This window comes from Myxocyprinus asiaticus, chromosome 45, assembly GCF_019703515.2.
Source record: "Myxocyprinus asiaticus isolate MX2 ecotype Aquarium Trade chromosome 45, UBuf_Myxa_2, whole genome shotgun sequence".
NCBI lineage: Eukaryota > Metazoa > Chordata > Actinopteri > Cypriniformes > Catostomidae > Myxocyprinus > Myxocyprinus asiaticus.
Window position 1 is genome coordinate 6,851,641 of NC_059388.1, and position 13,669 is coordinate 6,865,309.

Genomic DNA, 13,669 nt, shown 5'->3' on the forward strand with positions numbered 1-13,669 from the left:
TCCTCACTTAATGAACTGACCGCCTGTCCGCCAATCTTCAACATGTTTTACACTAAACAGTCCTTTAGTAGTGCACTATGCGTGGAGTTTACTACGAGAAAATGGCTGTTTTGTAAGAGAAGACAAGGACCATTTTGCGACGGGAACGTGTCAGTTTACGGCTCTCCCCATTCATTTGTATGGTATCCGCAAACGGTGACTTACTGTCGTAACATGCTAGTTGACCGGTACGCTCTCTCTCTCATGGTAAAAGCGCAGAGGTTGTCTCATAGGAATAGAAGATCTCTGATTTGATTGAATACAGTGACGTCATCTTTCAGCGATAAAGCGACAGTACTCTCGTAGCATGTTATGCTAACCGACAATTCAAACGAGGAGTAGATTTTGGTTAAAGGTCTGTATCACATCTCAGATGTGTATATATATATAAACAACATATTATAATAAAATTAAAATGTTTAAACAATCGCAATATTAGTCTATTTATATGGCACAATGAGATTTGCTGGCCATCTGCTAGTGAATGCTAAGCGTTTAAGCGAAGCTAGACGTTCAAAATCATCATGTAATTATGTATATTACTGAAGTTGGTGAATTTAGGTTGTGGTTTTATATTTAAAATGCATGTGCATTTTGTGATACTTCATCTTTTGTTTCGTAGAACATCATGTGTGGAGCACAGTTGTCACAAATGAGAAGTTTTGTTTCATGATTGTGTATTTCAGTGTTTTTGGTTGTCAAGCAGATAATATGTCACTATATGATGATCTGGGGGTCGCGACCAGCGACACTAAAACAGAAGGATGGTCGAAAAACTTCAAACTCCTTCAGTCTCAGCTGAAAGTGAAGAAAGCTGCTTTGACTCAAGCAAAGGTGGGTGTCAGTGTGTATGTTATGCCTCATAATGCTAAAGTTTTTATTTTAAGGCTTTGTGGGAGAGAAATTCACTTGACTTCCTTTTGCAGACTCAAAGGACGCGGCAGTCTACTGTTCTGGCTCCGGTTGTTGATCTGAAGAGAGGAAGTTCTGGAGATGACAGACAGATCTCTGATACACCTCCACACATTGCTGCAGGCATGAAGGTAAACGTTGTGTTTATTACTGTCCGAACGCTGGCATCCAGAGTCCCTGTGTCTTCCTATACATATGTGTCATTATGTCACTCACTCACAGCATCGTATTTGTCTTTGTGAAACGGCACCCGTCTCAAAAACCAAAACTCTTCCATCCAAATGAATGAGGATTCCACACTAATGAATTTAACTGTACACTGCTAAGAACATTTAACGCTATATTAATTAAATGCGCTACTTTTACCGTGTGTGCCTGTGCTTTAGGACCCTGTGTCAGGTGGCTTTTCGTCTGGAGATGTGCTGATCCCTTTGGCTGATGAGTATGACCCCATGTTTCCCAATGACTACGAGAAAGTAATGAAGAGACACAGAGAAGAACGACAGAGGCAGAGAGAGCTGGAGCGACAGAAAGAGATAGAAGAGAGAGAGAAGTATGAGTCAGTTCTACTTAACGCACTCTTGGAAGTTTGCAAGTGATGAAAATCTGATCCATTTATTCAGACAGTGCGAATAAAAATTGATATGCGAATAAACTCAATTCTCATGAAATTGAATGCGCTAGAAGGTGGTGGATTTTCTAGAGTTTCGCATTAGTTAAAATGCGCATTAAAGCGATGGAAACGGCTTATTGTGACGTGTCGTGACCATTTGTAAAGCGCAATGGCAATCCGCTTGTCGGATGGTATAGGTGTGCGAGAGCTTGACGTGACTGGCTCAATGAAAGGGCTGACCATGGCACACAATTCTTCAAATGTAGCCCTGGTTAGTCGAAAGTGCTTCACCCACAGATCATCATTAAAGTGGGTCCTCACAATCCACCAGAACCGTTTTGAGCGCGGGCGCTCCCAGGTATGTGGAGGCTTTCGGCGAATGGGAATAGCTATTTGAGCCCTCATTATTTGAGCTATTGCACTTACTCTGGGACTTCTCTTGGCAGCATTTAATAACATAATGTACAATTGCTTTATTACATCAAATACATCTCTCCCCGAAGCAAATTTTCAGAAATGTGCATTAAAAATGGATGTTGGAATAAAAATAGTTGGATGGAAACACAGCTAGTGTTGTCCAAATCCAGTATGGTATATTTACATCAGTTGTAATAGTAATGGAACACTGTAATGTGTGTGTGTGTTAGGAAACGTAAAGAGAGGCATGAAGGAGGAGGGGGAGCTCCCAGCGGATTTTCACGTTTCCCAACTGAAGGCGAATCAGATGAGGAGGAAGAGTATGAGAGAGAGAAGAGGAAGAGGAGTGAGTGCCCTTTGAAACATTTCTTCATTGCTTCTCTTTCTCTCTCTTTCAGTTTTAAAGACCCTATAAAATCTAAATTGTAGTTTTTGGGCTTTTAGTTTGTTTGTATGTCAATGTACTCCTTTAAGTTGACAAAATTAAGTTTTAGCGCTTACACCGATCAGCCACAACATTAAAACCACTGCCTAATATTGTGTAGGTCCCCCTCGTGCCGCCAAAACAGCGCCATCCCGCATCTCAGAATAGCAATCTGAGATGATATTCTTCTCAACAAAACAAAAAACATCCAGTGAGCGGCAGTTCTGCAGATAGAAACGCCTTGTTGATGAGAGAGGACAACAGGGAATGGCCAGACTTGTTTGAACTGACAAAGTCTAAGTAACTCAGATAACCGCTCTGTACAATTGTGGTGAGAAGAATAACATCTCCGAATACTATTCTGAGATGCGGGTTGCCGTTGTTTTGGTGGCATGAGGGGGACCTACACAATGTTAGGCAGGTGTTGTGGCTGATCGGTTTATATTGTGCAAAAAAAATACAGTCTTTCTTGTCCAGGACAGATGAACCATAAGGTGACTCATCTTGCACTCAGGGGCGTATGCACTTTGTTTTTCAATGAAATACTCCCTAGAATGAGAGAGTCTTTCCACCCAAATTAAAAATGGCCCTTGTCTCTGTGTCTTAAACTAATGTTTTTTGGCTATTTAAAAACAGGACAAGCCTTTCAACATGACCTGCCCCAACTTCTTGTGTCAACAGGAAATATGCCATCACAAGAAATAAAACTTTTAGTAATATTGCCATGATCTTCAGTGTGGTTATCTTGTTTATGTGACACAGGTATGGGTGGAGCTGCCATTGCCCCTCCGACATCACTAGTGGAGCGAGACTGTAAGTAAAATACTGTGTGAATAAGTCAGAATGTGAGTTTCTGAAAGTGAGTCAGTTTGTTTAGAGGCAACAAGACACCTTTGCAGTTGTGCATTTGAGTGGTGGTTATCAGAATGTGTTGTTGTGTTGTGTCCACTAGGTTGCAATATTACTCCACTGTGTTGTCTAATCAGGTTGTGGTATTTGTGGGTTAATGAAAAAGGAAAGAATATACATTTGTGTGTTTTTGCCATGGCAGCATCATACCCGTATGACGAAGACGGTCGGCAGAGGTCAAAAGCAGCAATCCCACCTCCTGTGTTTGAGGACTCTGATAGACCACGATCTCCCCCGGGACCCACTAATTCATTTCTGGCCAACATGGGGTGTGTGCGCCCTTCCAAACATCAATCTTACACTTCTATCTTTTATAGAAACGATATTATTGTTGGCTGCTGTTTGGGTGATATGTCAGTTCAGAACACTTAACAGAAGAATTTAGATTTTTAAAGAATTCATCCAATTCATTCAGAATTTTAGTTTAGCCAACAAATTTAGATTTAAATAAAGAATGTAGATTTAAAGAAATAATTCAGAATTCCAAATCATTTAGATTTAAACCATGTAAATTTCCATAGTTTAGATTTAAACAGAATTTGGGATGTCAAATTTTTGCAGAGTTGCAGAGAATTTAGATTTAAACAAAGAATTAAAATTCTATTTAAATTTTCATATAGTCTAGAACTAAACAAAAAAAAATATATATATATATAATGCCAGAAAATGTTGTCACAATTTATTTTAGATTTAAAGAATTAAAAATTCTAAAAAAAAATATTTCATAAAATTAATGTTTAAACAAAAAAAAAAAAAAAAACAGAATACCAAAATCTTTAAAATTCCAAATAATGAAGATTTAACAACTTCATTGTCCAAAGAGTTTAGATTTATACAAAGAATTTAGAATACCAGATCATTTAGAATGGCAAAGAATTTAGATTTAAACAAAAAAACTGAATACTGAAGACTTTACAATTCCAAATCATTTAGATTGAAACAGTTTAAATTAAAGAGTTAAGGTTTAACAGAATTTAAAATGCCTGAAAATTTAAAATCGCAAAGAATTTAGTATTTAGATTTCCAACAAATTAAATTGAAACAGAATTTTGATTAAAACAAACAACATATAAAACCAAAGACTTTAGAATTTATAATAATTTAAACAATTTAAAATTCCAACTAGTTTAGATTTGTACAAAAAAATTAGAATGCCAGATAATTTAGAATTGCTATATATAATATATATAATATATAAAACAATTTAGAATTCTAAAGAATTTAGATCTCAAACAAATGTAGATTAAAAAAAATATTTTTAAAAAATAACTTAGAATACCAAAGAGTTTAGAACTCCAAATAATTTAGATTAAAATAGTTTAAATTACCCAAGAGTTTAGATTTAAACAGAATTTAAAATCTGGAAAACTCGTTTTCAAACAAAGAATTTAGATTTCCAGTAAATGTAGTTTTCCAAAAAAATTGATCTAATGCAATTTAAAGATAACACTTTAGAATAAAGTTGTACTTGTTAGAATTAGCTAGCTACATTATTTAGCATGAACTAACAATGAACAATACTTCTACAACATTTATTATTCTTGGTTAATGTTACAAAAAACATTTTTTAAATTAAAAGTTATATGTGGTAACATTAATGCATCATGAACTAACATGAAATAACACTTAAATGTATTTTCATACATTAACATTAACCAATATTTATAAGTGCTGTAAAACAATATTGTTAGTTCATGATACCTTAATTTACTAATGTTAACTTATAGAACCTTATTGTAAAGTGTTACCAATTAAAATTTCCAAAGAGTCTAGATTTCAACAAAGAATTTAGATTTCTAAATAATTGAAATGTAAACGGAGGGCTTCCATTTCCTAAGGATTTAGATTTTACAAAAAAAGCTATATATATTTAAGGATTTTAGCTTTAAAATTTTAATTTAACCAAAGAATTTAGATATTAGTATTTAAAATATATCACAATGTAACCAGCACTGCACTACATAGTGATACTGTTATAGGAGAGTAGATGTGAGAGTTTAACTGTGAAATGTTTTATATAACATTATCCCTGAAATCAGATGCAGTGTGTGTGTGTGTGTGTGTGTGTTACAGTGGTACGGTGGCTCATAAAATCATGCAGAAATATGGATTCCGGGAAGGGCAGGGTCTGGGGAAACATGAGCAGGGCTTGAGCACAGCACTGTCAGTGGAGAAAACCAGCAAACGCGGGGGCAAGATTATTATTGGAGACTCGGCAGAAAAGAGTGAGAGCACACACATACCACGTACAAGCCCACACATTATAGGCCCAAGTAAACATTCTTGGTTTCTTGTTCCTTGTTGATGTTCTTTTGAGTATCATGTTTGTTTTCAAACTTCATGTCTATCATATTTGCGCAGTCACGTGTCCACAGTGCATGAGTTTGTTCATTTGTGTGTGTGTGTGTGTGTTTCAGCGTCAGGATCCAATCAGAATGTGGCAGATACACATGGGGCATCAGGTTTGGCTTTATATGATTTGCTGTTTCCCATATCAGTCTTTTTCCCCCGTTTTTGTGTTTGCATCTGGATGTGTCATGATCATCCAAATGGACACATTGGTGCTCTTATTAGTTTTTGGGAACCAGATACCACATACATTTGTACCTGTGTCAGCAGTACCTACAGTTGAAGTCAGAAGTTTACATACACCTTAGTCAAATACATTTAAACTCAGTTTTTCACAATTCCTGACATTTAATCGTAGAAAACATTCTCTGTCTTAGGTCGGTTAGGACCACTACTTTATTTTAAGAATGTGAAATGTTAGAATAATAGTAGAGAGAATGATTTATTTCAGCTTTTATTTCTTTCATCACATTCCCAGTGGGTCAGATGTTTACATACACTTTGTTAGTATTTGGTAGCATTGCCTTTAAATTGTTTAACTTGGGTCAAACGTTTTGGGTAGCCTTCCACAAGCTTCTCACAATAAGTTGCTGGAATTTTAGCCCATTCCTCCAGACAGAACTGGTGTAACTGAGTCAGGTTTGTATACCTCCTTGCTCGCACACACTTTTTCAGTTCTGCCCACAAATATCGGATTGAGGTCAGGGCTTTGTGATGGCCACTCCAGTACCTTGACTTTGTTGTCCTTAAGCCATTTTGCCACAACTTTGGAGGTATGCTTGGGGTTATTGTCCATTTGGAAGACCCATTTGTAACCGAGCTTTAACTTCCTGGCTGGAGTCTTGAGATGTTGCTTCAATATATCCACATAATTGTCCTTCCTCATGATTCCATCTATTTTGTGAAGTGCACCAGTCCCTCCTGCAGCAAAGCACCCCCACAGCATGATGCTGCCACCCCCATGCTTCACGGTTGGGATGGTGTTCTTCGGCTTGCAAGCCTAACACTTTTTTCTCCAAACATAACGATGGTCATTATGGCCAAACAGTTACATTTTTGTTTCATCAGACCAGAGGACATTTCTCCAAAAGTAAGATCTTTGTCCCCATGTGCACTTGCAAACTGTAGTCTGGCTTTTTTATGGTGGTTTTGAAGCAGTTGATTCTTCCTTGCTGAGCAGACTTTAAGGTTATGGCGATATAGGACTCGTTTTACTGTGGATATAGATACTTGTCTACCTGTTTCCTCCAGCATCTTCACAAGGTCCTTTGCTATTGTTCTGGGATTGATTTGCACTTTTTGCACCAAACTACATTCATCTCTAGGAGACAGAATGCGTCTCCTTCCTGAGCGGTATGATGGCTGCGTGGTCTCATGGTGTTTGTACTTGCATACTATTGTTTGTACAGATGAACGTGGTACCTTCAGGCGTTTGGAAAAATTTACCAAGGATGAACCAGATTGTGGAGGTCCACAATTTTTTTTCTGAGGTCTAAAGGCTTCTGGAATTTTCCAAGCTGTTCAAAGGCACAGTTAACTTCGTGTATGTAAACATCTGACCCACTGGAATTGTGATCTAGGCAATTAAAAGTGAAACAATCTGTCTGTAAACAATTGTTGGAAAACTTACTCATGTCATGCACAAAGCAAATGTCCCAAACGACTTGCCAAAACTATAGTTTGCTCATTAAATCTGTGGAGTGGTTAAAAAATGAGGTTGAATGACTTCAACCTAAGTGTATGTAAACTTCTGACTTCAACTGTAACTTCCCTTATATGGGCAAGTGAGTTAGAGATGTTATTATCAGTAATGACATTACTGTTTGATGTCTTTTATACAGTATGTTTGTTAAACACTTTCTTGCAATTTTTCTTTTATAGCTCATAAGAAACGTGACACAGGTTGTTTCCTGTCACAAATTCATTCACTATTACCCTAGTAAATAAGTAAAAGTGTGAATTGTTTGTAGTATATTTATATGAAGTTGTATGTTTTGTTACATAAATCTAAATTGAAATATTATATAAATGTTATTTTTAAAGCGGATTCTTCAAAGAAAAATGAGGCCAACCCTCTTACAGAGATTCTCAAATGTCCTACGAAGGTGGTGTTACTGCGGGTAAGCTGTGTGTGTATGTGTTTGAAAACCTTTTCTAACCATAAAAAAAACAAAAACAACATGTCATGCCTTTAACCTCCTGAGACCCCCGCATGACTCAAGTAGTTTTCCTTAAAATTAATGTCCACATATGTGGACAGCGAGACTACGTTGTGAAATGTTAAATAACTAAGCTATAGAAAGTCAGCTTTTTTTCATCAAATTGTTTATTATATTTCCAGGAGTGTTGGTTATTCATGTTTTTGAGATGTTACAGACATTACATCAGATTTTCTGTAAAGCTGGATAAATAAATAATACATTACATCACAAACTAATGTCCAGCATCATCCAATTACTGTCAACCATGTTAAAATAAAATGTGGCATTATACAATTCTGAATCTACGTACTGATTACCGTTGTCCCATGTCTGCCAAACATCAACCAGAAACTGAACAGATTTCATGAGTAAATGCACTTGGCTGCATAGAAAGCTATAGCATGCTCCCTTGCTCCCTATTTAGCGAATGACAACCTCCAGTGTGCTGTCTGTCTGTACTGGTCTCAGAACAGTTTGAAATTAGGGCTGGGCAATACATCGAATATCCACAATATAATCGTGATAATTTTGCTGACGATATAAAATTCAACAATATCGTGAATATCGCGATGATATTAATGAGCCTTTTATTTGGCCATTAAGTTTCATAGAGTGAATCAGTAGACTAATTTCACGATCCTTCAGGGCAGTATAATTAATCAAAATAACATCAAAATGGAGATATGATCATATGTGATTATTTAACTGCCAAAGGCTGCAATTAAAGTCAGATGCACTTCAGAATTTACCGGCGACGCACTGATCTGTGCACAAGTGGGGGTGGCGGGGGCTTGTGTTTTTAGCGCAGTTCACCTACATTGTGAAGTACTGCAGGTTCAAGCATTCGCGCAAATCCAAACGTTAGGAACTGCTATAAAGTTATTATACAAATCTACAAATGCGGAACAGTAAAGGAGAGTTTGACAGCGATTCATAAGATCCGAAACACATAACTGTCAAACAAACGTTGCACTTTACGTTTCATAATAAAAGGTCCTGGTGAAGGGGAAATAAACACGACTGCACTTGCAGTGTCAAAATAAAAAACCCAGTTTAGGGTGAAGTAAATAAGACAGAAATATATTAATTTATCTTTAAAAAGTATTATATTATAATAATAAACTTGACTGGGTTCCACAGTAATAATTTAGTACTATGCAAAATTCATCCGGTTTCCAAAAAATAAGTGAAGTAGTTTTTGCACACCTTGTTCATTACCAAAGAATTTTTTTTTAAATTAAAAATATATGAAGGGTAAATACGATTTTTATTAAGCTTTCATATATCATTGTATGTTAAATACAAGTATAAACGTGCAAATCAATGAAAATGATTACATTTTACTCTCCCTTGTGTTCATTTAGTGAACAATTGTGGGAAACATGCCTTCATCATTTTTAAATAGATTTTGAATTAATACTATTGAAATATTAATTCTACTTGGCTACAATGGCTGTTTAGATGAAATGATGGTTCCTCTGATAAAACAAAAACACTTTTATAATATTTCAGAGTAAATACAAAAATATCGAGAGAATTTCTGAAGACATATCGCCCAGCCCTATTTGAAATGCACATTATTTTCATCCTAACTCCATATAAAGCCTCTGAAAGCAAACATTTTCAGCTTTTGGATGAACACATTTATTCTCAGTGTGAAAATACATAGTAAATATATAGGAATGCATTAGCTAATGTTAATGAATAGGAAATCAACGGCATGCTGTTGTGCATGTTACTCGGTGCAGCTGAAGTTAACCCTTTAAATGACAGTCTAGAGTCTTGTGAACAGTATTCAGTCGGTTTTTATTAATATAAATGTGTTGCATATAGTGAGCCCAAGATACAACGTCCAGGCAAGTGGACGCAGGGTTGCATGAGGTTAAAAATGTCATGTGAACTAATAATTAGATACTTACAGGTCAAAACGATGTAAAGCAGCTGATATTGAGGACAGTTTAGCAGGAACTATTTCTTGAGATTCATCTAGAGTGTAATGCATCTGCACATTGTTTGTGTGCAGAATATGGTTGGAAGAGGAGAGGTTGACGAAGACCTGGAAGCCGAGACTAAAGAAGAGTGTGAGAAATACGGCAAAGTGGTCAAATGTGTGATCTTTGAGGTGAGGGGAATGATTAACATGTCAGTGAAAGTTTTCATGCTTTCGTATGTAAATTCAGCACTTTTCGTTAATCGGCGTGTATTTGGCTTTTGTTCTCAGATCTCAGGTGTGTCTGATGAAGAGGCTGTTCGCATTTTTCTGGAGTTTGAGCGGGTTGAATCAGCCATAAAAGGTGATTACTGTAAGGACACACTTTAAGTGTGTGTGTGTGTGTGTGTGTTTGGATGTGGTCTTTGTTTAAGGTGTCCCAGATAGCACTTTGTAAAGCAGGTAAGTGTGTGAGGGCCATCCCTGAGGTGTTATATCACCTGGCTAGTTAAATCACTTCCTCAAGGGAACCAGCAGAACAAACCACTTGAATTCACTTTCTCACTCACTTTCAGTCATTGACTGCAAACATTAGCTGGATATCAAGCCTTCAAAAACATTTTATCCTCAACAAGGACAACCAAAAACCGGGATATATTACTTGTGAAATGTACATTGATGATTTGATTTCATAAAATGATTCCATAAAATGAAGCAAAGTGTAAATGCTCTTGTGAAACTTGATTAGCATCATCATGTTTCAGGTACGAACTTGCAGAGGATTGAAAATTATTATTAAATGCCCTAATTTCCTTTGGGAGGACAGTGAAGTAAAACTCAAACACTTTTTATTAAATAACAACAGAGCTTAACTGCACCATCTGGGAGAAGAATTTGTGTTTACAGATACTTTTTGGGGCCATCGTATTTGGACACTTAAGCAACACTTATTGCATGAATGTTATTGCATTAGTAACAAAATATAAAAACGTGTCTTATTTTAACCTCCTGAGACCAGAGCATGACTGCTGTGTGCATTTTTCATTTCCCTTTTTGATTTGTAACTAGTAGCACATAATAAACCAAATAATTTTTTTAAGCAAATAGTTCTCCTAAAAATATGTGGAATTTTAAATAATACCAAGCTATAGAAAGTCAGATTGACTGAACTTTTGATCAGATTTTAGGAGTGAATGGACTTATGCTTGGCTGCATAGAAAGCTAGGGGATGCTCCCTATTTAGTGAAGGACTTAACCTCCATTGTGCTGTCTGTCTGCACTGGTCTCAGAACAGTTTGAAATACAGCTTATTTTCATCCTAACTCCATATAAAGCCTCTGAAAGCAACATTTTTCAGCTTTTGGATGAACCCATTGATTCTCAGTGTGAAAATGCACAGTAAATATATAGGAATGCATTAACTAATGTTAGTGAATGGAACCATATTGTGCAGCGATAACAAAAAATATAACAATTTATATTAAAAAAGCGAAAATGTTTATTAGCGTGCTGATGTGCGAAAAATGAATGCAGTTTTGTAAGTGGCATATCAAACGAAAATAAAGAGGCTACTCTTTACACCCAAAGAGGTTTCAATCAAAAAACCTAAAGAGGTTTCCTACCAGAGGCACTTTTGTTGGCTCTGCACCCGTAGAAGCGCTTCATGGAAATCGACACCATGCTGTTGTGTCACGTGACTCAGTGCGTCAGACGTTTAACCCTTAAATAACAGTCTAAAGTGTTGTGAAAAGTATTCAATCAGTTTAAATTATGTTGCATATAGCGAAGCCAAAATACAATGTTCACGCATGTGTACGTGGGTCGCATGAGTTTTAAAGAAAGGCAGCATAAGCACACTTTAAGCTACACATTCCACAAAAAGATTTTTAAAGTTTAAAATTATAAAACAATAGATATACTGTTCAAAATTGAGACAAAATTAATTTGTACATTTCCTGGATGTCAAACGATCATGTCCATAGGTAATGGTCGTTACTGTGCTAGGACACCTGTGGTGTCACTTGGGTCAAACTCAAGTTCTGAGAAAAGCTTAAACATCATTTGTTTGCAGATGCCACTTGGTTTGATATTTTATTGCATGCATTTTATCCATACATTATTAAGTGTCACTTTGTCCAAAAGCTTTTCCGGGCACTGGTAAGTTAGGAATCTGAAAACAGAGCAAGCCTGAAAAAACACTCTCTAAATCTGGTGTCACCTGTTGGGATGGTTACAACACCTGTTTCAGCTTCCATTGGTAGAACTAAAATTTGGAGAATGAATTATCATGGTTTGTATGCGTCTTTAGTCTCCAAACAGTTTGACAACAGTATTTATATTGTCAATTTTGGGTTTTTTCTCTCCAACCCTCTAGCGCCACCAACAGTTCAAAATGTCACGTAATTACCCGTTTTTTCAATGTCCGCCATACACTTTTCTGCCATTTTAAATCTGTTCACCTACCATTTCTTGGTTCTTCTGGAACAAAGTTGATCTAATATTCAACAATTCAATAAACACATACACATGAACAATTGTTTTTTTTTTTTTATTTTTATTTTTTTTTTTTTCTTCAAAACCTTTTGTCTGGGACACTTTAACAAATTTGACTTCAAAGATGCCAAACAGGAAGAAAGGCTGTATCTGGCAACGCTTTGGCAAATTAAACCAAAACTCTGTTCGCCATCCTAAAACTATATCGCAAGTCTCTATTTGGTATTTCTAGTCAGCACCACCAACTGGTCAAAAGTTGTATTAATGATAAATCTGCAATTTATAACCACAGATTTTCTTATGCTGTGAATGACTTGCACTTTAGTGCTTGATTTTATTAGTCTGTTGGAATCTGATAATATGTATCTATGTGTATGTATTTTCTATTCCCTTCAGCTGTGGTGGATCTGAACGGACGGTACTTTGGAGGTCGGGTGGTGAAGGCCTGCTTTTATAACTTAGATCGTTTCCGTGTTTTAAATCTGGGAGATCAGGTGTGAGTGGGGAATCCAGACCTGCACAACCAGGGAAAAAAAGCACCTGGAGGGAATAATTAATCTGTCTGTATATATCCCCTTGTAAAACATTAGCTTATATACTCTGTCCCACAGTATGGTTTGTAATGAGGATTTAATTTGATCTCTCATATGTTTATTTTTTATTTTTTTCATGATTTTAGACTGTCTCACATCAGTAAAAAAAAAGATAATTTTTGTCCTTGTGAAAGACCCCAAAAATAAACAATGTTATTGGGAAAGTAACTATCAGTGTTGAATCTGTATTAAAGTCTGTCTTTTTTTTTTTTTTTTTTTAATGTTAAAAGGCCTTTTATCACAGTTTACTGTGCAGAGACTAAGTTAGCCACTCATTTGTCTCACGTAGCCAGATCTTTGACTAAAACGGCAAAGGTCTGGACCATATAGGCCAAGAAGTAGATAAGTAGATTTTAGGAAAAAAAACGACTCACTGACATGTAAAGCGATTGATAACAGTCGGTTTTGGCATTTAGTATAGTTTAGGGGTGGGGTTATTGGAGATACACAATACCATGAAAGTCTAAACACAGCACGGAAAACTTAATCACAAAGAAGTAAACAAAACACAATATGCTGGTCTGCTCTTGGATTTCCACTTTACTTCTGTAACATGCTTCAAATGAAACAATGAATATCTTTAAAAGTTTTGATGTCACTAATCTGGCAAACTTGGGCAAATCTGGTGATCATTTTGTCCTCAAAAGTGCTCATTGAATCAACGCAGAACTTTGTGAATACGACTCTGTTTCCAGGCAGACTGGTAAAAAGTCCTGTGTGCTTCCAGTTGTAGAAGTTCCATCAAACCAGCCAATCAGGTTAGGACTGATTAACTTCAGACTGTGTTTT

General features: G+C 36.3%; 1 protein-coding gene across 2 annotated transcripts; it reads left to right on the forward strand.

Annotated features, from left to right (window-relative positions):
• The first annotated feature begins 249 nt into the window (after positions 1-249).
• rbm17 (RNA binding motif protein 17) lies at positions 250-13,048 on the forward strand. Of its 2 annotated transcripts, none has more exons than XM_051688539.1 (13): positions 250-394; positions 746-873; positions 966-1,082; positions 1,338-1,504; positions 2,212-2,327; positions 3,168-3,218; positions 3,457-3,583; positions 5,388-5,539; positions 5,732-5,776; positions 7,707-7,783; positions 9,888-9,986; positions 10,086-10,158; positions 12,684-13,048. In XM_051688539.1, exons 2-13 carry the CDS (start codon positions 751-753, stop codon positions 12,785-12,787), a joined length of 1,251 nt encoding a protein of 416 aa, XP_051544499.1. In that variant the 5' UTR covers positions 250-394; positions 746-750; the 3' UTR covers positions 12,788-13,048. The 2 variants fall into 2 exon arrangements, with proteins under 2 accessions (XP_051544499.1, XP_051544498.1); XM_051688538.1 differs by having other exon boundaries at positions 271-394; positions 726-873.
• Positions 13,049-13,669: the final 621 nt, after the last annotated feature.

Coding starts and splice junctions, on each gene's coding strand:
- rbm17 (XM_051688539.1), top strand. CDS start 751: ATGTCACTATATGATGATCTGGGGGTCGCGACCAGCGACACTAAAACA. Junction 1,505..2,211: donor GAGATAGAAGAGAGAGAGAA/GTATGAGTCAGT, acceptor TGTGTGTGTTAG/GAAACGTAAAGAGAGGCATG. Junction 10,159..12,683: donor GGTTGAATCAGCCATAAAAG/GTGATTACTGTA, acceptor TATTCCCTTCAG/CTGTGGTGGATCTGAACGGA.